Source organism: Triturus cristatus, chromosome 5_1 (assembly GCF_964204655.1).
Source record: "Triturus cristatus chromosome 5_1, aTriCri1.1, whole genome shotgun sequence".
NCBI classification, from domain to species: Eukaryota; Metazoa; Chordata; class Amphibia; order Caudata; family Salamandridae; genus Triturus; species Triturus cristatus.
In genome coordinates, this window is record NC_140587.1 from 51,085,758 (window position 1) to 51,109,057 (window position 23,300).

Genomic DNA, 23,300 nt, shown 5'->3' on the forward strand with positions numbered 1-23,300 from the left:
ACACTTGGAATCTGTGAGCTAATGTTTCTATTTATTGAAACTTCCACCCGCCCCTTTTCAGCCAAACACGGTTCCACTTCTGTATTGGTTCACAGGCACTTTGTTTTCTTCCAGTACCCCTTCTCTTAAGGCTGGTTAGTGACTCAGGCAGGCGTTCTCCGTGCCCACCTGGCAACAACACATGAACCATTACCACAGGCCCTCGCCCTTTTGAGTTCTGAAAGAATGTGCACACTTCAGGCTGACAGGACAGTGCTTACAAATGGGAATAAGAAGTCCTTTTCCCTGCACAGGTATTAAATGTAGGTCTGACCTAAGATTTCTTGGTCTCTCGGGCAGACAACACCCAAAGGAGTAACGGGCGTGATTAGTGTGCTAAGGGCCTGATTATATGGGCATCGGTGTATGGAGATGCCTTGCCACTTCCGAGGAAGTGAGGTAAATGTTCCCATGTGTGGTGGGAGCCTTGAGGGTGGTTTCAAAGAGGAATGAATCAGCTTAGCATTAAAAAAGAGCAAGGAACAAACTTACTGCACATATTGAAAGCCGAAGGTCTCATAATAGGTAATTAAACTAAAAGCGCGCCCAGGTTTTACAGTTTATATTGGCTTAGAAAATGTGTACTTTCAAATTTGACCTTTAAGATAACAAGTATGTAAAACGTCAAAAAGCATGTGTCGCAAAAGACACATAATCACGAAGAATGCACAGAGCACTTTAAACATAACACTTTTACCAGGCCTTCAAATAATGCCAATTGATGCATGGCAGTTAAAAATACATTAATCAGTCGCCACTTCTGCCTGTAAAACCCTGTAGCCACCGCCTATATTCGCAAAACCTATGAAGCAAGCGGCATGTGCGCACCTTGTGACAGCCCTACCTCAGTAATTGTTAGCACCCTATCAACTCCCTGCCCTCCTCCCATCTTCCTCACACCTCTTGCAATCACGACCCCAGCTCCCACAACAAAAGTTTCTTTCTGCAGTCCCAGTCAATTGATTACGGCCTGCAATGCGTGTGACCCTCTGCAGGCCCCCTTCCCGCCCCTGCCTCTTCCACAGTGAACTGCTTCTCCACACTAGATTGTCTCCACTTCTCCAGCATGCAAGTGCCCATTTTTTCATGCAGCTTCCGTTATTAAAAGCAGTTGTAAACAGTCTCTTGCATGATTTGTGAAATGTGCACGCTTCTCAATTCAGTTTGCTCGCTTAGGAAAGTTGCAGTGCGCGCGCGGTCAGGGAAGTTACAGTGCGCATGCGCCCAGGCCCGTGCCTTACAGGGATCACTGACAGTGACCCTTGCTCCCCCAAAGTAACTAGTACACAAAGGGAGTCACTGTTCCTTGTAGAGGGTGAAAGAGGAAGAAACATTTGTTGTGTGGTACTCTATCTATGGGGGACAGTGTGTCCTTATCATAATGCCCTCACACACCCCGCAGGATGTCATGCTTCATCATTTGGGCTTTGCTCCTCGTTGGACCGGTGCTGCAAAGCCTACGGGTCCCCGAAGGGTCTCTTTATCGGAGATCTTTTGATGAGAAGCCGTTTGGGTGGGTGGGTGTAAGTGGCAGTGAAGTCTAAAGTGGTGTGTTAAAAAATTACTGGAGGGAGAGTGGGTACTGTTTATTAGGGTGATCCCTCTGTCCTTGTTAAAACAAAGTGTGTAGTGCTGCTCTAGGGTATATTATATCCCTCTGTAGCTGGGTATATGTCCCTAATGGATATATATAACGGTCAACATGTTTGTAGAAGGGAGTAGCGTTTCTGAATAGAGAAAAAGTGTAGGACATAAGTATAGTAGCGTTAATATCTTGACATGATAGGTTGTCCGGGTCATCCTTTGGAGGGCCTGGTGCGCATTACCCTTAGCGTGAATATTATCGCTATAGCTTGGCATAAGTGCATGTATAATAACAGTGATGTGAATAATTAAAATAATTTTTCTCAGCATAGTGACAGACATACATAACTAGGTATAAGATCAATGATTAGATTGTGCCAGTTTAGTTCTTTATCCATACGTCTACTCTGTCGTTCATACAGTACCCCTAGGTAAAGTATCCAGGTTGATGTGACTATGAAAAAGTAAACACACAAAGGCTCCACACCGTGTGGAGAAGGGAACAGGAGGCATGGGGTTCTAGGAGCTAGCGGCCTCCATTGCTAAATGTTTACCACAGAAAGCTGCTCCTAGTGAAGTGTGACCCTACTACAAATATAAACCTATTGTGAGTTGGGACATCTCACAAAAAGTTCAAGCCCTGATCCTCTCCCGCCTGGATTATGGGAATGTATTATACCTAGGAGCTCCACAGTACACCATTGATAAGCTCCAAGTTATTCAGAATTCTGCTGCTCGCAGACTGCTTCAAATCCCCCGCTGGCACTCAGCCAAACAAGCATTAAAGACCCTACATTGGCTGCCTATTGGGGAAAGGATCCAGTTTGAAGCTATGTGCCTAGTCCACAAAATTTTCTGGAAGAATAGTCCTCCTATTCTTCAGCCCCTGACCACCCCCTATCATCCAAAAAGAAACCTTCGGTCATCTGTATCCCACCTTGTCTGTCAACCTAGTATAAGGAGGGCCAGATGTGGGGGTCGGTCCTTCGCGTTTAACGGCGCCACTGGCTGGAATGCCCTCCCGATTCATTTATGGAAGGTATCTAACCTTCTATCTTTCCGTAAGCTCTTGAAAACTTGGTTGTTCTAGCTCTTCCTTTGCTTTTGCTCTCTGCTTACTCTCTGTCCGCAGCGCTGGGAGGCCTTCGGGTAGCCATTGCGCTTTATTAATTCCATTTCATTCATATGTTCATTAAAAGAGTAGCCCAGGGCTCCAGCCCTACTCTTCATTATTCTCTGATTAGCCCCACCTCCTTCCTTAAGATATACCCAGGCCCTTTTCTTGTGATCTTTCACTGAATCAAAGAGCACCCTTTGAAGTGTACAGGGGAAGCCTGGCACTCTCCTTCCCAATGTGTGTCCCACCCAGCTTACAGAAAGGCAGCAGTACACAAATATGTCTGGGGGATTACTCTACCTCCGCATGATTTCACCATGCAGGCCTGGGTCTCTCAAAATGGAATCCTGGGACATCCATGCAGGCACCCTTACCCCTAATGTGCGTATCACTCATAGGCACACATGCACCCAGGCCATAGACTTACCACGCGCACACTGCGCAGCACTGTATCCTTCACGTATTGTGACACTATCTGATAGAGCCATCTAGCTGCAGGTTCCTTAACTTAGACAATTCCCAGGCGTCAGACTGGATCCGGAAAACATTTGCCCCCAGCTACCATTGCACGCCGGGGGGCGGCGTCACCCGGCTCCGTCCTGATGTCGTCCACAGAAGTGACGTCAATAGACCCATATTAATCTCCCCCCACCCCCAGGCGTGCTGACGTCCGTTTTCTTCTTTTCCGCGACCCAACGTGGATCCGGGAGAAGCGGTTCCTCTGGCCTGTTTTGGTTTCAGCCCTTCACGATGCCTTTTCGCGTCTGGAACAGTGTGCCGATTCCTGCGGGCTTCAAGTCGTGTGCGTCCTGTTCGCGGCAGATGTCGGCGACGGTTCCACACAAGATCTGTATGTGGTGCTTGGGCGAGCACAACGACTCTGCTGAGTGCGATGCCTGTCATCAGCTGAAGTCGAAGTCCCTGCGGGAATGACAGATGAAATTGATGTCCGCCCGGTTGTTTCGATCAGAATCCTCCCGGCGCCGGCCTCCGTCTCCAGCGGAAGGATCCAAACTGTGCAGTTCTTTCTCCCAAGCTGAGGTTCCTGTTCGGGACAGGTCCCGCAGTCGTTCCCGTGGACGTTGCTAGCCTGCCTCAGGTAAGCACCGGAAGACTTCACGGAGGCCGTCGACCTGGAACAGGCGTGACGTGTGGGCCCGCTGCTCCCTATCTTCACCGGACACGAGCCCTCAGGAGTCAGCCCCCGCCTACCCACCGTTTCCTGGTGTGGGTGCGACTCAGACCGAGTGGGGCCTATTCCAGGGCTCTACAGGCCATCTTTGGGTCACCCCCTCTCCCTGGCGTGCCTTCGGGCCCCACAGTGGGGTTAGGGACTCAGGTTGGGGGTTCACAGGCGGGTTCGCTCTCTGCACCGACCAAGTGCCTTGACTCTGGTCCCAGGGTCGCTGCGACGTCGGGACACAGCCCGGAGGGGCATCCCACTATGACTTCTAGTCCTCCTGATGCGTCTTCGCACAGTCCTGCGGGGCTCCCTGTGTCGTCGCTGGATGCGGCTGCAGCGCGGAGCTCGACTCCGAGTCCACTTCATTCCTTCCTGCAGGCTCTTGCTTTGGTGGAGGTCGAGTCGACACCTGTCCGACACCGGGCGGACGAGTTCTCTTTGATCTGACGCCGTCTCGACGTCGGTAGACGTCTGTCCCGTCCCCGGCTGTTCCTCTGCTGGTGGAGGACGTGACCCCAATGTGTTCTCCACCCCCAGGGTTTTTTCCATGCTCCACGGAATGGGGGCCCATGGGGCACTGGCAGGCTCATTATTCTGCAGGGCCTCTGTTGTTGGGTGGACCGATTAGCCTGCAGCCATCCTTAACGGGTGACTTGCTGTCTCCACCTCGGATGGCCACTGAGGCTAGCGCAGAGTTTGGAGGGTGGTTCGCAGGGCTGGGTATATCTTGCAGATGCAGCCGCCCTCTGTCTCCCTGCCTTCGGATCCTTTGTTGGATCTTCTCCACCAGGGCAAGGTGGATGTGGAGCCTTGTTACCTTTTGGCGGGTCATTGTATGATGTCCTTCTGGGGACTTGGGCCAGACCCTCGTCGGATGACCCCGTGGTTCATGCTATTGCACATCGCCATCGCCCAGCTCCAGATGACCCTGCCTGTTTGTCCCTCCATCCTAGGGCTCAAGTCTAGGTGGTTGGAGTTGTGTGGCCGCAATGTCTTTACGTCCACCAGCTCGGGCCTTCGATCCCTGAACATGCATGACCTGCGTGTTTGCTCGGGTTACCTTTGCCCTTTGGGACTCAGTCGAACAACTCCTTCCCACTTTGCCAGAGGGCCCCCATGCTGACCTGGTCCGGCTTATTTGGGATGGCGGCGACATGGAGCAGTTTTCCGTCCAGACGGCCATGGACACCACGGACTCCGTGGGTCGAGCGATGGCCAGGTCAGTGTCTCTGCGTGGCTATGCGATGGCGGTTTCCTCGAGAATGTTCGGAAGCGACTCAGGGATCTTCCCTTTGATGGGGCCCATCTGTTTGAGGAGTATGCTGACTCGGAGATCCGGCACCTCCTATCTGGATTTCCATGACTGCCAGGTTTTTAGCCCTCTGTGTTGGACCTGTGTTTTCGTATGCAGTATTGTCACTGCTTTTATGATTTCGGTCTATGGGTTCAAGACATTATTCCCCAGACGGGCTGTATGGCTGTTCTGATGTGCTTTTTCTTCCTTTGGTACAGCTGGCCCAGCTGTTTATATTGTTCTTTCTCCTATGAGCTTGTCTCAAGGGGTGTCCCTTGCTTTATAGGGATGTGACGTACCCTATGTGGGGAATTCGTTCACTATTGTGTAGCTGGTCTTCCTTTCCAGGAAGGCTTGGAGGCTCTCGTGGAGTTCTCTTAGTTATTTTCTGTCCCTCTGGGGATTTTTCCTGTGGGCATCTCCCTTTGTTCATACTTCCTGCTGTGGTGGAACGCCTCCTCTGTTGAGACCCATAGACTGACGTGGCCCTCTCCTGGAGCTTCTGTATTTGCTGCTTACGGTTGTTCCATTGCACTCTCATGCGTCTGTGGACGCCAGTCTGCTCTGGTGTCTTGTTGGGGTTCGGCTGTATCAGTATCGGTTTCATGTCCTCCTGCCTTGCATTTGGCTCATCTTTCCGCCTTCATTCTGCCCCTAGCACTGTTGGCTCTCTTGGACGTGGGTATGCGTCCCTCGGGCGCTTTGTTCCATTCCACCCCAGATCGGTTCTTTCTGCGTTCTGGGCGGGCACCCCATGTGGTCCACACTGGGTGTGTGTGCTATCACGGGGGACCCGTAAGTGTTCTTTGAGCCACTGTCTTGGCTACGTTCTCTTCCTGTTGTCTTCTTCCCTGATGTTGGGTAAGGATTGGGCACACCGTGAGTTTTGCGTATGGGCTGTAAAGTTTTCGCCAGAGTGGATCTCTGTTACGTTTACTTTGTGCCCTTGCTTCCCTCTGACAGTCCGCAACCTGGGCTCAGATATTTCTGTTTGTTGCCGCACACGGCTCAGGTGTTTCTCCTCCTGTCCTCTGCTGTGCTTTTCAACAGACATATTCTATCTCCGGATGATATCTGGCATCATCGTGTTGTATCTCTCTCTCTCTCTCTCTCTCTCTCTTCTCTCTCTCTCTCCTCTCTCTCTCTCTCTCTTCTTCTCTCTCTCTCTCTCTCTCTCTCTCTCTCTCTCTCTCTCTCTCTCTCTCTCTCTCTCTCTCTCTCTCTCTCTCTCTCTCTCTCTCTCTCTCTCTCTCTCTCTCTCTCTCTCTCTCTCTGTCTCTCTGTCTCTCTGTCTCTCTCTGTCTCTCTGTCTCTCTGTCTCTCTGTCTCTCTGTCTCTCTGTCTCTCTGTCTCTCTGTCTCTCTGTCTCTCTGTCTCTCTGTCTCTCTGTCTCTCTGTCTCTCTGTCTCTCTGTCTCTCTGTCTCTCTGTCTCTGTCTCTCTCTCTCCTGTCTCTCTGTCTCTTATATATATAATGTCTGAGTGTTACTGACTCCTTCTTCATTACTGTGGTAGTCCGTATTCCCTCCCGTATTGCGGTGGCTCGGTCTTCCTTCCCGATGGGGGGGTTAGGGTCGCCCTCTTTTTGTGGCTGGACTTCTATATCCTGCTCCGTTTCACCTTGGTGCCATTGGTACCTCTTGGGCGACTTTCTATTATCTAGGGGTACTCTTCCACTTGGTTGTCACTTTCTTGACTTTTCCTATATTTCAATGTGCTGTGTACGCAGAAGAGACAAGCATGCGGGGTTCCCCTGCGGTGGTTTTGGGGGATTGTCCCCGATTTCCTCTGTCTCTCCGTCTACCTCATGGGAGATAGTTCTTAGGTGTGTCCGGCTTGCCGGGGGTCCTTGGTCATTGCACCTGTGGGTACGGTTGTCGGGTTGACTACCTGGTGCTGCGCCAGTCTTCTCTGTTGACGCGCATATGCAGTTGCTGTTACGCTTCATTGAGCTATGCATTGTGTGGTGTGTTTTTCACAGTACACAACATCTGTTCTGTGTATTCTTTTAATTCACATCTATGTATCTCCTGGTAGTCGTAGTTGTATGTCTCGTCATGATGCCTTCTGCCCTGACATGTCATTTGTTGGCACCTGATGTTGTGCCGCTCAAATTGTGTGTTCTGAATCTGTAATCCTGTTTAGGTCCATTCACTGGGCCTTTGTTTCTTACGGATCCTGGGATCCTATACTCAGTTTCCCTCTTTTCGTAGAAGTTTATGGCATTCTGCAATGGTACATTGACCCTTCTGGTTCTGTGATTTGGTTTCGTGCCTGTCTGGCCGACAGTGGACTTGTGCCATCCTCTACGAATTTTGGTACCTTGCTTCACTTGCTCATGCTCCGCCCTGAACTGCATGGTCTGGCATCAGCTATGCTGGCAATGCTGAGCTTTATGGGTCTGGCGTCAGCCACGCTGGCATTGCTGCCCCCATCTTGTTTCAATGTTCTTGACGGACTACTTCCTTTGGGAACTTGGTGGTTTTGGTCGCAGACCCTCCTGCAATGTGGTATAGCTTTGGTATCTATTCTAAGTTAAGCAATCTACAGCTAGATGTCTCAGATGAATGCGTTACTTACCTTCGGTAACAATGTATCTGGTAGAGACACAGTCTAGCCGCACATTCCTTAACGCCCGCCCATCCTCCCCGTTCTGCGAGGATCTTTCCAGGTGGGGTTCTACCGCCTTGCCTCCTTACAGGTGGCCTTCATCTTCCTGAGGGGTGCTCTAGTTCACCTGCCTCCGGGGCAATGTGTGTCATTCAGTTATGGCGGATTGGCTCTCCATCCATTCTCGTTCTTGGGTGGCTGGGTTATGTGCTTTTCAATGCTCCTCCACCCGGATTTTTCCGGTGTGGGGATTCTCATGTTCTTCTACTCTCCCTCCGCCCTCGTCTGTTCCTCCCCATTACTTTGGGGTCTCCTTGTATATGCTGCAGCCGATTGGGTTGAGGTTCTATTTGACTATGCTACAGTTCATAGGTCATTGTAGGGGTGTGGTGAACGTTCTATGTTGTTCACTTCTGGTCACTTGCCATGAGTCATGTTGTTACAGTCTTGTGGTCCTTTACAGTTACATCCTGTGGTTATAGACTGTCTTTCATACAGTCCCATCCTGTGGTTGCAAACTGTCCTTTGTTTGTCAGGCCATTCATTTCCACAGCCGTTGCCTTTTAATGGGGGGCACAGCTCTTCACTTTGGTGGGACTTTTTCTGGGGCGGGTGCTCTGTTCGCTCCCTTCAGTCCCTTCAAGTGTTAAGTACTCTTTCATCATGGTGTTGTTTCTCATCATTCTATGATTTCTTATCCTTGTTGTTTCAAAGGTTTTTGCTCTTTTTTGGCACACTGTTCCATTACTCTCACAGTTTTTGTAGTGGCTCCGCGTTGTAGTGCGGAAAAGTTTCACAGTAGAAAACTGGCGTCAGCACGCGGGGAGGGAGGGGAACTTCTATAACTTCATTGACGTCACTTCCCTGGTTGACGTCAGGACGGTGCTTGGTAATGCAGCCCCCCGGCGTACAGAGGTACTGCTGGGGAAAATGTTTTCCGGATCCAGTCTGACGCCTGGGGATATTCGAAGTTAAGGCATCTGCACCTAACCTGTCTCGCTACCAGATACATCGTTGCCAAAGGTAAGTAACACACATCCAGCACATACATGTATGGCACTGTTTCCTTTATGTATTGTGACAGTCTTAGGCACACGTACATCCAGCACAAACATTTTGCATACAAGTGATCCAGCGAAAATCCAGGATAAACCTTTTCACACATCGACGTATCACTTACAATGGGCCCATATACACATTTAGATTTCCTGACTATTTCGCTGGGGGTCAAGTTTTATTTCTCTTAGATCTGGATTAGTCTATGCTTAACTAATCTTCACAGATCAACACTCTTCCTTTGGTCAATGGACCATTAGTCGAGTAGTTGATGGTGATATTAACAAATTTATTAATTATCTTATAACTTTTTAGTAAAATAATCACAGCCTCCAGGTAAGATTCAATATATTTTATCTAATAATTCAATCAAAATGAACGCTCATTTGTACAATTTCACAGTGCAAACTTCATCAACTTTCATGGGAGAGAAAAATTAATTTATCAAATTTCATTAAAATTACAGACTCTTTCAATAACATTAGGAGTGATAGATGAAGAGACAAGACACAATAATCCATACTTTGCAGCAAATATCCAACATTTAAGGAAGAGTGATAGTTACCAGAAATAACAGGAAAATATAACCCCTGGCCAGAAGGTTTGATGGAGGCCACCTGATTAAGAGTCAGGAGACAAAGACTTTAGGACAGGTGCAGGATAGGATCATACTTACTATTCTTCTATAAAACCCAACGCACCGGAGCGCATCTCTCTCTTACACTCTCTCCCTCCTCGATATTCTTCCGCAAATCTTCAATCTAATCAGGCTGTCTCTCTGTATTGAATCTTCCCAGTCTATTCTTCTCTCGCCTATTCCTCAATCAGCATTAATGATTCTTCTTAGCCCCCAGCAGCTCATTTCTCAGCATCCCAGAATCTCCGTCTCTCTTTGTCTCAGATCTCAGTCCACGTCTCTTCTTAGTCTCTCAAATTATACCCTTTAATTTTGCATGCCCCACCCTCAAAGTTTGCAAATGTCTGTGACACCTGAACTGCGATTGGGCCAGAGCAGGGGAGTTGTCATCACCTCATGTGGTCATCCCAAAATTCTTAACCAATTCTTTGTTTAATAAACCCTTCCCACCTCATTTATTCACTCTTCATGATTCTTCCTGTTCCCATACATCTCATACAATAGATAGGTACACATTTTATATTGTTTCTTCAGTTGAGAATATTTCTCAAGCTCTTGTCCTTGGGTTTTGGCCGACGACCAATATCCCGGTTAGCGGGTCGCTCTCGGTCTTCACTGCGCAGGCTCAACTTTCATTACGTTTTACCCACCATCTTTTTTTCGACTTAGCATATTGGGCCCAAAACGTTCACTATTGACGAAAGAATCATAAAAAAAGTTTATCACTGTTTACCTCCCCCTTCTGCTCTATCCCATGTTATTTTCTTCTTTGTTATGCAAAGCGTTGGTAGCGAAAAAGTACTTTTAAGATCTGGGTTAGCAACTCTTTGCTCATGCGTGAGAGTTTTCCTCTCACATTGTTAATCACATGGTTACTTACACAAAACAGGTTCGCTCATGCACAAAGCAAATTTCGGTTCAAGCGTGTTTTTAATTATGCTTTGGTATTTAAGCAAGCAAAAATGCCTTTTTCCCCGTGAATGTCGTGTGTATGTTAGTTTTCATTTATCTATGGTTTTTATTTGTTAGTGTCTATTACAAGAGGTTAAAACGAGCAAGTTTGTTTTTCTCGAATCCTTGCTCCATCACACGCACTGCCTAGCACTGTATCACTTTTGTATTTTACCACTCCCAGGTCCACATGCACCCAGCATAGGCATTCAGCATGCCCACACTGCACAGCTTCACATCGTACCTGTATTGTACCATGCACAGGCACACATATACCTAGCACATGCATTTAACATGCATGCACTGCAGTGTACTGCATGATCCTTGCACACATACACCCAGCGCAGATACACCACTCTTACGCTGCACAGCACTAAAACACCAAACCGATGTAGGCCAAGGGGTGAATTAAGCACGCAACAGTGGAACTTTAAAATGAGTGAGTCTGTAGCCTCATGCCAGTGACACAGGTTATGAAGGACCTGGTCACTCCTACTGGTCACTACACTTTATGCTGCCACCACAGCTCTGGTGCTGCTTAACTCCTGGTAAGGCTGTAGCCTTTCACTACTATCACGGTAGCGATGTGGGCGCCTCTCTCAGACCAACAAGACCGCGATCTGTCAGACAGGCCTATGTCATAGTGCACATGCATGATCTGTGTTTGCCTATGAAAACCAAAATCAACATTCTGCATCCAGAATCAGTACAGTTGATCACTCGTGGCAGAGGTGCACATCCATTACCATGTAGAGGACTTTTCATCACAACAGTTGGAAATCTATTCACCTTGGCATCAAAGCTTTTCTGCCATCTCTGACATCATGCAACAAAATGATACAGACAACACCTCCACTATGCATTAAACAAATAAAACAAGAGGAACAAGACACCTGACCGTCCAAGCTCAAACAATATGACGTTGGGCATCCCCTTGACAACAGTCCATATTCTAGGAAAGCTCAACCAAGAAGCAGATTTCCTCAGTCGACATCACGAGAAAAATCGTGAATGGGTTTTAAACAACGAGGTCGTATCAACTAGCTTTCAGGATTGGGAATTTCTATTTTAAGATTTTTGTTCCATGGTAGAAGATACAAAATGCAGAGACTTCGCAACCAGGGCACAAGAACACAATTCAAGGGGCAAAACCCTTCTGATTGAATGGTAGACACCATATGTCTCTGCTTCTTCTCCGATCCCACTCATTCCAACAGTGATTCTCAAGTTATGCAAATCCAGGATCAGAATGATCCTAATAGCCCCATCCCCTAATTGTGGTACCTGTACATTCGAGATTACTCAATTGTCAAAAACAGGAGAACGCCTTGCAGGCTATATCTATTATCTAGACTTCAGGGCCAAATTCACCATAAGAACCTTCAATCTTTGACTGCATGGCTTCTTGAAGTCAGGCAGAATGAACACTTAAAAGCTTCCTCAAGAATGTATGGACATATTACAAGATGCAAAACGTTCATCAAAAATTGCACTAAAATTGAAATGATTCTGTATTTGGTGTCAGACTTAATGTTTCAATCCTTTCATGTCGAGAAGAAGCTCTTCTCCATACTTGCACATTTAGCAACATCCGAGATGCAGCTCTGTTCTATAGAAGTTAATTTAGCGGCTATAATAGTAACATATAGGAAATCACCACTTCAACTTCATTCTTTAAGAATCTAGTTAACAAAGTCTTCATTTTAGGTCTCTAAAAATATATTCCTCCTGTGCAAAAACCCTTCTAAACCACAGGCACTTAACCTCATTCTGTCCAAACTGATGAGCCCTCTATTTGAACCAATTCATAGAGCAACATTGCAATACCTTTCATGGAAAACTGCATTTTAATTGCGGTTACATCAGCTGGGAGAGTTAGTGAACTCTAAGCTCTATCATCAGTCAAACCTTTTACTGGTTTTCATGCAAGCAGAGTTGTTTTAGGCCACATCTTTCTTTCTTACTGAACGTAGTGCCCCATTTTCACTTTAATCAAACTATTACATTACAAACATTCTTCCCTAATGCTTCCACACCTACAGAAAGGTCCCTGCATTCCCTTGATGATAGAAGAGTTCTACACTTTTATTTAGATAAAACCAAAGACATAATAAAGTCAAAACAACTCTTTGTCAACTTATGGTCACATCAGGCAAGGGATGACCAGTTCAAACAATCAATTGCTGGAACTATAGTATCACATTATGTTATCAACTTCCTAGGAAGACCCAACACCCACTCAATGAGGGGAAAACCGCTACCACATCATGGATCAGAAATGTTCCTAGTGCAGCTACCTTTAAAGATGCAACATTAAATCTATTCACACATTCACTAGACACTATTGTCTAGAAACTAATGCAGAAGCCAGAGTTAAACAGGAAACTCTCAGAGAGCTCTTTAAATGAAGAGAATCTATGAAAATATTCACTAAAAAAACTGCGGTTATAGTGATGTTATAGTTAGTTCTTGTGACAATATAAAATGACTTCTGTTTAAAAATCCCAAAACACTTAATTTCAACAGTTATACTTTACTGACCTAAGTATAGCTTGCCCCTGCACCATGCACTGCTTATGACTTTATATATTACATCACTCGTGACATGTTAGATGACATAATTGATGACATCACTGAAATCTTCTCAAATTACATTGATGATATCAATGATATCAGTGGGGAAAGGATGTGGTCTAACAGCTAGGGCGGTCAACCTCAAACCTGGGGAACCAGGCTCTAGTCTCGGCAACTACGCTCAACATTCTGTGATTCTGGGCAAATCAATTAATCTCCCCGTGACTAACAAAAATGAATGTGTCCATCTATAACGAAACTGGTGCTCATTTAAAGCGCTCCGATACCCAATACCTTCGTGTCAAGTTCGCGTAACATAAAACTATCGAAAAAAAAAAAATACAATGTGTATGTCAGTTTGCTATAAGCTTTTCAGCTTTAGCATTCTTCCGTGCGTGGTGTGGGGGTTGGCTGCAGGGCCTGGCTTGTGTCCAGGTCATGTGCCCAATCCCAATCCCCCACCCCACTGAATAGGTGGTTAACCCCCTGCTGTGCACTTCCTTTGCCTGTGTACAGGGTGGGGTTGGCTGCTGAACCTGGCCTGCGGCCACGCCCTGCACCCCTATCCCTCTATCTCCCCGAGGGCAGCCAACGGCCTCTCTCATTTTACTTTTCTCTCTTTTTATTTTTTTTTGTACAACAGTACTCCCTATGTTACGCAGCTGAAGCACCACCCACGGTACTGTAAGACCACCTAAGATTCACTTATTGATACATGCTTTGTCTTGCGGTACTGCAGCTCCCACAGGAGTCCACAGTGCCACACCGATGGCAGGGGGAAAAAAATGCTGCCAATTATTTTTCCAATTTTCAATTCTGTGGGACCAACCGTCCAGATATCACTATAATGTAAACCCTAATTTCTCAAAAATGGTGGTACAGATTTATACATAGTCAAAATTGGTGTCATTCTGTTTTTTCTGTATTGGTTCCCAAACTTCCTAGGATAATTTGCCTGGGAAAAATAGGTTTTGGGGCCCCCTTTTACTTGCCCCTCTCTTGACCGTTCACCCAGAAACCTTCCAGGAAGAAGCTGAGGTGGATGAACTTTTTTTCTTGGGTTTTGTGAAGATTCATCAAATGGACAAAAATATCTGTGTAACTGAATGGTTGGGTTCGAGAGACTCTCACGAGTGTCCCTCGATCCCAATTAAAAAAATAGAGCCTTCTGATTTGTCCAACGGCTTTTTATGACCGGAGAGCTGCTATTTCTTTTGTAGCTGATCACCCCTATCGTGGGGGTGCTGAAGTGCTTACCCGTATAGGTAGCATGTTACTGTGTGGGTGTGTGACTGGAAGAGTGTTGTCTTTGTTTGTAGCCTACGTTGGAAGTGCTTACGTGTTGTGTGCGATTGAACTGACAGGTTCTCTTGTCTTGGGACGCCACACATAATGGTGTTGATTCCTGATGGGTGTAAGACAGAGTTAGACCCATTTGATAATGGGATTAAAGTTTTTTCTTATGCATTTGGGCTTATAAAAGATGGCAGAGCAAATGTTACTTTTTCAGAGGCATTTTCTTTTTTGATTTACTGGGAGAGTTTGTCTCTGTTTTTAAAAAATTGGTGCCCTTGAAAAAGAGCTGATGTACAAGTAAGTAACATTTTCTTATAAGGTATGTTTGATGTTTATGGTTGTTTAATGATGAAAAATTAGTTGCATGGTTAGTTTATTAATAAAGAAGCATGACTTTTGTTTTGTTTTTGTTTGTTTTCCAGCCAGGTGCAAAAGGCCCTGACCAACGAGGACGCTCTGCACCAATTGCTAGAACCAAATCACTGTCGCTGATGCAGCAAGCAAGGTTTGCTGCCCCTAACAACCCTCTGGTTAGGAAGGAGCCTTCTCCATTCGGTGGTGTGGCTGTGGCAAGCGCAAGGCTGGTAAGCACTTTTGCCCTGGGCATAATTGGTATGTTGTGCTAACATGGCGTGACCCAGTATACTGATCTGGCGAGCAACTTTCTTAATCGCTGTTGGCGTGTAAAGGTTTGTGAATACAGGCACTCTGGTATCATATGGAAATGCTACTGGCATGCCATTTAATGCCACTGTACGGTCAGTAATCCGGCACTGTATCATAAATGCTGCTACTCTAGTGCAGCATAGTAATCATTGCTGACATGATAGGGTCAGTGGTAGAAGTGGGCGGGATCTGTTGGGAATGATGCTCCCAATCTTTTTCAGTTTTACACTAACAGTTCCCATACTTCTTGGGACCTCGCCACTAAATTTGCTGACCCGGCCCCCCATTGTCATAGTTCCCATACCTTTCTGAATGCACTGAAACCTCTTGTCTGTGGTAAATGTTGCAGGTGTGGCATAATTTGGCAAATGCCTCAGTTGGAAATTTCCCAGTAATCAGTTGCGTATGGTGTGAATATTACATTATAAAACACATGGATTTGTAAGCACAGGGCTTCTACCAGGTGATCCTAATGGCACCTTTCTGGTTCACTGTAAGTGACCTACGTGTTATTATCCGCCTCTTTCATGGGACCTTCATTGGCGGGCATAAGTATTGAGTTGTCCCACCCGCAAGTGGGATTCTGCTGCACTATTTCCAAAATATTAATGTGAGCAACCTTTCTTTAAAAAATGCTGTTTCCCAAAACATAATACGGTAATTTGACAGCCTATTGCAGACTATATTGGCCAATTTTTTATTATTTTCTTTAAAAATATTCTTTTTTTAGTTTAAAAAAATCACAATATCAAAAAGTGACAAGCAACTCTTTCACAAACCCTTTTTAAAGGGAAAAATAAGATACAATTAGGACAATGTAGCTAAATCGTCTGCAGTCTAGAGATGGTAGAAGCATGACACTGCTTTCTAAGGAAGAGCGCTCCACCGATATCCGATCATGCTTTGTCAACTGTAGTGGTTTCAATTCTTTTTTGATTGCAGATTTAGGATCCTGCCTTTTAGGTAAATTATGTGTGAGGGGCAGTTGCTTGTGATTTCAGTAGAGATTCCCCTAAAGAAGACCTATGATTACAGGTAAGAATCTTTTCCCTCTTGTTCGGGGGTCTCCATTAATAAGCTCCTTCCCAGAATAGCAAGCCCATCCAAAAAAGCAGACAGTGGAATTAAAAAACAAAATATCTTGCCTTAACTGAAAAGTATCCTTAAAATGCCCTACCTGGGCATCTGTCTTGAGACTCATTTAGGACAGTAGTGTCTTGTAAGGGTATGAATTGACCAGCATGTAGCTGGAATGTATTGCTTTCCTACTCTAGCTACTGATTGAGAGTTGTACAGGGAGATAGGTGCCATTCTTCTATGCTCCAGACCTGGACCGGCACTGCGGCCTTTGATAACCACGGGTTACTGAGGAGATGCATGTTGTATGGCAGGCGCTGCAGTTCTTGTAGACTGCTCAAAGAAGCTGTGGAAGCCTCCCATCTCCTGCATGTTGAAGGAGGGGGCACTTACTTTGCACCTTGGAGAGACAAAAATATAGAGCTGTTGGAGCTTGGGGAGAGCTGGTACAGGCTCCTAAGCCGAGTAGAAAGTGGATGAAGTTGCTGCAGCGGACCAGAGCCGAATGTGTGATTCCGGTTGAAGCCGTTTTAAGAGGGAAAATAGGAGAAGCATTGTTCCACTCGATGTGGGAGAGGCTGCCTTTTCGCCTTGTTGCTGCCCTAGAGAATGATGGCCTGTCCCTTTATCTTGCTGCAGCAGCATCATTTGGAGAGCTCTGGTGGCTCTCCCTAGAGTGGAGAAGTCTTTTAGCAGCTCACCAGGCCACCAAAGAACTCTAAGCAGCAAGGAAAGAATTAGGACTTATTCTTATCGAGAAGTATGGGCCCAGTGGACACCTATGGAGCAGGCCTCTCCCCTGGAAAATCATTGCTCGTGGTTGCATTTATGGAACTCCAGGCTGTGTTGCGAAGCATTGATGGGAAGGCGATCGCTATGTAGGGCCAGTTGGAGTTGATCAGTGGCACAAAGGTGAATGCCAAGAAATGCCTTATCGACTCATTCAAGTGAACGGTTGAGATGGAAGTGGAACTTGGAGGGTAAGGACTACTGCAGTCCACTCAGTTATGTGGCTGGAGGGAAACGTGGAGGTCCTCGAGAACCAGGCCCACTCCGCCAATTTGCAAGTCTTAGGGATTTCAACCTACCAAGAGGGTGATCATTTCACTGATTTACTTTCTGATTTTTAGTTCTCCACTTTTTTCTGAAGATCGAGCGCCTTTAATTCATTGGAGAGCTTTTTAATTCCCACTCGAGCCTCGTTGTTGTCATTAGAGCTGTCACCTGCAAGAAATCTTTCTTCTATAACGGCTGAAAAATTCTTGTGTTTCCAAATTCAAGCAAGGAAAACACAAGAGAGGAGGAGAAACCAGTTGCAACTGTTTAGAGACTTTGCGCAGAGGGGAATGGAAACAGCGGTTTAGTCCCCTGTGACACTCCGTGGTACACAACAATCTGGGCATATTTCAGAAGATAGAAGCTACTTGAGACTTCTTGGTTTGGTTTCGATTTAGAGGCGGTCCTGGGGCAAAGTCGGGAGCTTGAGGCTTCTCCAGACCTGCTGAAATGGCATTGTTCTGTTTTTTTGGTGGTTGGTCTGTGTTCTAAATGGTTATAGACGAGTAAAATGTATTATGGCTGCCCATTTTCAGTGACTGCACCTGGTGCCAACAGGTGCGCAGATGGCAGTTTGTTTTTCTGTGCTTCCTCGCACTCCCCAGTGCGGAACTCTCGCTCGGTGTCTCACTGCCACAATTGTGCAGCATTTCAACAGCAATTGGGTGCAGTGTTTTCTCAAATGTCGGGATTCAAGCCTAGAAGATATCTCTTTTGGATCCTTACAGCATCTGCATAGGGTGTCTGGGTTTGGAACACAAAGCAATGGCCGGTGACTCTTGTACCTCCATGTACCCGCTGTCTATCAGGGAGTAGGTAGACCAAGTTGTTTTTGGCTACAGCTCACATGGAGACACCAAAGTGCTCTTTATCACCCAAAGGTAAGTCACTTTGCAGGGAACGCTCTCCTGAGAGGTCTCTCCACAAAAACCACAAGAAGCGCCAAAGGACGGGAAAGTGCTCTCCCTCAGGGTAACAGTCCCACTGTCTGGACTCTCAGCACCTTTCCCCAAAACTGGACTCTTCCTTATCGTAGGGCAAAACCACAGCACTGAAAAATAAGAGACCCAAGTTTCCATGTCCATCCACCGACTACTGACAGGCGGAGTCCTCCCAGATTACCATGCTGGACATCTTTATGGTGGCTCCACCACCTCAGAGCCACTTTCAAAGAGGGTCTTCTCCACACAGATGATGCTCATCCTGATTGTCCCAGATTGGGTGTGGAGGATTTGGTATGGCGATCTGGTGGTAATTAGCATTTGGCCTCCTATGACAGACTACCATAGTAATCCAGCCTTGAGAGGAAGCTATAATACTTTGAATTGCAGCGTTTATTGTGTAGATCAGAACTTCTGCCTACTGTCCTGCTTGCAGCCGCATCCAAAATACAATGCCAAAACTAAAGAAATGTCCACAGTTTCCCCTGATTCCAACAGCAGTGGCTAAGCCCAAGCAATAACCTTGTAGATTTCATTTATTACATTAATTATATGAAAATGCAGCATAAGCAATGTTAATAGTATAAAATTGAGTAACAAAAAATAAAGAGACCCTTTCAGTCACTTAACAGAGAACCACTGTTCTGCAGATGATCAAGAGAAAGGGCCTTCAATAGTCCTTTGTATGAGAATAAAGTTGGTCCACCCATAATATATGCAGGTGACTAATCCTGCAATGAAGATGCAAAGAAACATATGAAAAAACAAGAGGAAACACAACACTGATGAAAAACATATTAGAAATGGAGCAGCAGAGCAAATAACAGGAGTGTATGAAGAGATCTACATACGTCAGGGGAAGCTGGAGAATGGACACATCAAGGCAAAATGAAGCCTGTAGCAGAGAGATAAAGGAAGCCAGTGCAGCATTCTAGAGGATGGAAAATCTGAGCAGGGTGGAAATGAGAAAACTGATGCATGAATTCTGTTCAGCTGGCGTGGAACAGTGGTGTGTGTACATTGACAGACCAGCGTAAAGAGAATAGCAGTATTGAAAAAATGAAGTACAAAAGTTTATAACAGCAGTCTGAAAGAAGAGAGAGAAAGAAATGATCTGATCTTCGAAGGGAGAGCCTGGCCCATTCTGGTCAACACAGATGATTAACTGGATGTTGTCAACATAGGCCAACACATAACATGCAAGTAATGGACTTGTTTTTTTTTTCATGTGTTTAAATATTAAAAAGTGTAAGAGACCCCGAAGTCGTACCAGAGAGCTGTATTACTAAAATGGCGGAAGAGTCAGGAACTAGGACCATACTTCCTGAAAAGATAATAAACCAGTCGACCACTGTCTTGACAATTCCCACTTCTTGAGCGAGGATTTCAGAATGACTTGATCCACTGTACTGAACATGGCGTACAAATCCCACAGCATCATGCCCACCACATCCTCATTACCCATATTGTTTCTCAGGTAATCTTGTTTCCAGAGCTGCTTCTCTGCCCCTGCCTGGGTGAAATATGGGTGTCTGAGATCGGGCAATTGATGTTTTTCAAATAGACCAAGAATTGTTTTGCCGCAATTCTTTACAGCACCTTACTGAAGTGGGAAAGTAGAGTAACTGGACAATAGTTCTCTGCCACTGAACTGTTGTCACAAGGATTTTCAAATACTGCTATCAAAATGTATCTAGCTGCCATTTCTGTGTCCGAAAAAATAAATGGGCCTTATCTTTATTTGCATCTGGGTTAGTCAAAGAACTAGTGAAGAAACTCCCACTGGTTTCAAAATGCACTCCATCATGAGAACTTAACTCCATTGTTTCAGCTTCTACAAAGCCCTTTTTGAGCCTGTTCATCGACCATCTTTCATGGAAAACAGCCTTCTCTCTTGCCATCAGCCAGGATGAGTCAGATACAAGCTTTCTCCATGAAGAATCCATACAGATTCTATGATAAGAATATAATGACACTTGAAATCAACCCAAGCTTCATTCCTATCAGTTGCCGTCAGTGTTCTACATAAATCGGCTAGTTCTGCTTACCTGCCGTCCTTCTGTAACGCAATTCTACAGGTAAAATATACAGTGCATTCTTTTAATGTCGAGAGATGTTGTAGTTGGAAGAAAGAGTTAATCAATTAGATCAACTTTCTGTAGCCTTTGGTCAAGCTAACAAAGTTAAAGGCTTGTTGAAACAAGCCGTCTTAAGATGAATTGTCTGATGCATCACTCATCCTCTGCGGGGCTGCCTGGCACCTGGTAGATTCAGAGCTCACTCAGCGAGAGTCATTGCTTGCTACAGTTGTACTCTTCAATGGATTATCTCTGAAAAACCTCTGTAGAGCAGCTCTGGGAGGATGACCCACCCTTGCAAGCAAGGCTGCTTTGCCATTTAGTCAAGTGGGGAGTCGATGGTCCCCCGTTAGCGGCTTGGCAGAATGCAATGCGCAAGTGGGGGCTGGTCGAGGGGACATCCCTCCGGTATGAAGAATTACGATGTCTTCACAAACGTCCAATATCCCCAGAATGGGAAACACTTCTTGATCAATTTATTCAACGTATGTTCCCAGATGACCCTCCTTCCTAAGATCTATACCTTACTCCAGTATTGGAACTTTCATAGATTCACATGCTTGGATCATTCCCCGTCGTCGAGATGGGAGACCGTGGGACTCCCACTTCGACGACCGGGAATGATTCAAGCATGTGAATCTATGAAAGATACCAATACGGGATAACTGCAGTTACAGGTAAGTGACTTATTTCTTATCCAGTATTGGGGTATCTTTCATAGATGCACATGCTTGAATGCCCTATGTTACTCGTGGAATGTCCACATATTACCATTTATTTTACTGTGATATTGGATTTCAGGATTCCCTATACAGGGATTATTTTGTCGCAACTCATGTTTAATTGTTGAAAACCTTGTAATATAAACATTAGGAAAAAAAGTGGCTAGTTGATAGTGGGACGACTCTTACTATATGGCTATTTTCAAGGTTAATTTGTTACAAAATTCAGTGTTATGTAAATATTCATTACTGAAATTCCAACCTGACATCCGGGGATTCTTCAAGCATGTGAATCTATGAAAGATACCAATGCTGGAGAACTGCAGTTACAAGTAATTCCCTTTCTTTCTCTTCCTCAGTGTCCCCATCAAGGCAAGGTCCTTAGCAGGGCCCTTGACCTCCGTCTTCCGGCCCGCTGGAGTGCGCTTCTAGCGTGCTGTAGGTTTCATGCACCAGCATCATGGTAGCACTATGCTGCATTAAGGTAATCATTTCTAGATGCTGATGCTGAACGCTAGCCCAATAGCTGACCTGCCACTGCCCTCACACAAACACAGGGACCAGCACCGTCTATCAATCACAGGCACAGAAGATATTCAGAGGAGGATAACACTTTCGAATGGTGCAGATATTTGTTTGAGTTAACATCTTTCGTTGCCAGGATAACTTACCTTAATCACATCAGGAGTGTAGGAGGAAACAAACCCATACATCACTTCCCCCACAGCCCTATTTCTGACCCCTTCAGTCTGCCGTCCTTAGTCCCCAGGAATGTGCAATGTGGACTCAGGCTTACGTACAGTGATATGTTTCAGGACACACTTTGAAAAGGGTAGACCATATTTTATTTGTGCACTCCTGGGCACCACCAATTTGATGCCTGCACTGCAGTGTGGGATATTTCTGCGCACTTCCAGCAGAAGGGAAAATAAAAAGATGAGGATGAGGATGGGGCGAAAGGGAAAGGAGGGATACCTTAAAAAAAAAAAAAAAAAGGGGCAACAAACATAAATGCAAAAAATAAATTACATTGGAGCCGGTTCTACTCTGCCAAATTGCCTAAGAGACACTGAGAGGAGCTGAGGGGCAGCCTAACATAGCTTCTCGTCTGGCACATGCCCTCCCCCACAAACTGCACCACAGACTTTGCCCTTTCTGGAAAATAATGCCATGAAACAGGCCTCCATTATCTTTTACTTTCAAGTGTGTATGAATCAAGTATAACTCTGACCTTATTTATACTTTTTCTTTGCAGAATCAGAGGACTCCTTCATTTCCAACCCGAGAAGCCCGACCTGTTCAGAAGTTTAGTAAGAAGATGTTCCAGGCCACCTCAAACGTGGGTGCTGCCGGAGACCCCAAGGCGGCCCTGCAGAGCTACACCCAAGCCTATGGGACAATCAGCAAAACAGCTCTGCAGAACCTGCCGGTGCGGACCAACTCTCAACAGGGTGGCCAGTGAGAGGTGGCTTCAGCAGCACCATAGTAGGCATCTGGGAAGCACTCACAGACTGCCCTGGAAGAGGCACAAAAAGCCCAGTTCTTGCTGTTAACCCAACCCTGACCACATTCAGTAAAGAGCAGCTCTTGTTCACTTCTGGACCTGGCAGACGTTGGCATGGACTGGGCATTGGCCTCTGTAACCTTTACTTACATGGCTCCACGACATTGCCACCACTTTGTGGACACAAATCTGTTACCATGGGCGCTCCTCGTGTGCTGTCATAGGCACATATACTGTTGTTGAAGCCATGGACAGACAGCACGTTGTGCCAAGTGCTGGCCCAGCTTCCTAGAGCTTGGTTGGCGAGGTGCTGTAACTGGGTGGTGCGATTGTGTTCTAGCCATGGATGGAGTTTGTTACTCCACACTAAATTCATTTAACTATGACCTAGAACAAAGGCTCACCGTTTGACCGCATATAAGGCACAATAATCATACCTAAAGAAGGTACATAAAAGCAGACACACTCTGTGTGAGGTTACAGGGTTCATATGTATCATTCTTATTTTTATTGCAAGGTTTATACTTACATTTCTCTTCTTACATTAAAGTTGAGTTTTTTGTACTGGTTTGGAGAAAGGTGCTTGGTTATGATAAAACATGCTATGCATCTGAAAGGCATGGATTCCAAATTCTGAAACCTTCGTTTTTGAAGCCAGTGTTTTTCCCATTCTTCAGATGTAACTTGTTGATTATTCTGCCTACCAGACCTTGCAGTGCATCTACTGGCCAGTCATCAAATATCTGCATCCAAGCAACAACCCCTCCATGTCACCCAGAGCTGGTCCACCATAGGCTCTGGAGGGTCAGATTCATACTACATTTTCAGGATGTTCACTTAGGACACATTTACTCCACTGAATCTAAATGCTGCTTATTCACAGAGCCATCATCTGTCCTGAAAATCTGGCACAGAT

At 45.8% G+C, this 23,300-nt stretch overlaps 1 protein-coding gene across 1 annotated transcript in view; it reads left to right on the forward strand.

Moving 5' to 3' along the window:
- MAPK15 (mitogen-activated protein kinase 15) overlaps window positions 1-22,952 on the forward strand; it is a 254,034-nt gene extending 231,082 nt beyond the window's left edge. The window contains exons 14-15 of the mRNA XM_085604390.1: window positions 14,763-14,924; window positions 22,136-22,952. Coding sequence (XP_085460516.1) covers window positions 14,763-14,924; window positions 22,136-22,342 — 369 coding nt within the window. The 3' untranslated portion in view covers window positions 22,343-22,952. The remainder of the gene's footprint in view (window positions 1-14,762; window positions 14,925-22,135) is intronic.
- The last annotated feature ends 348 nt before the right edge of the window (window positions 22,953-23,300 follow it).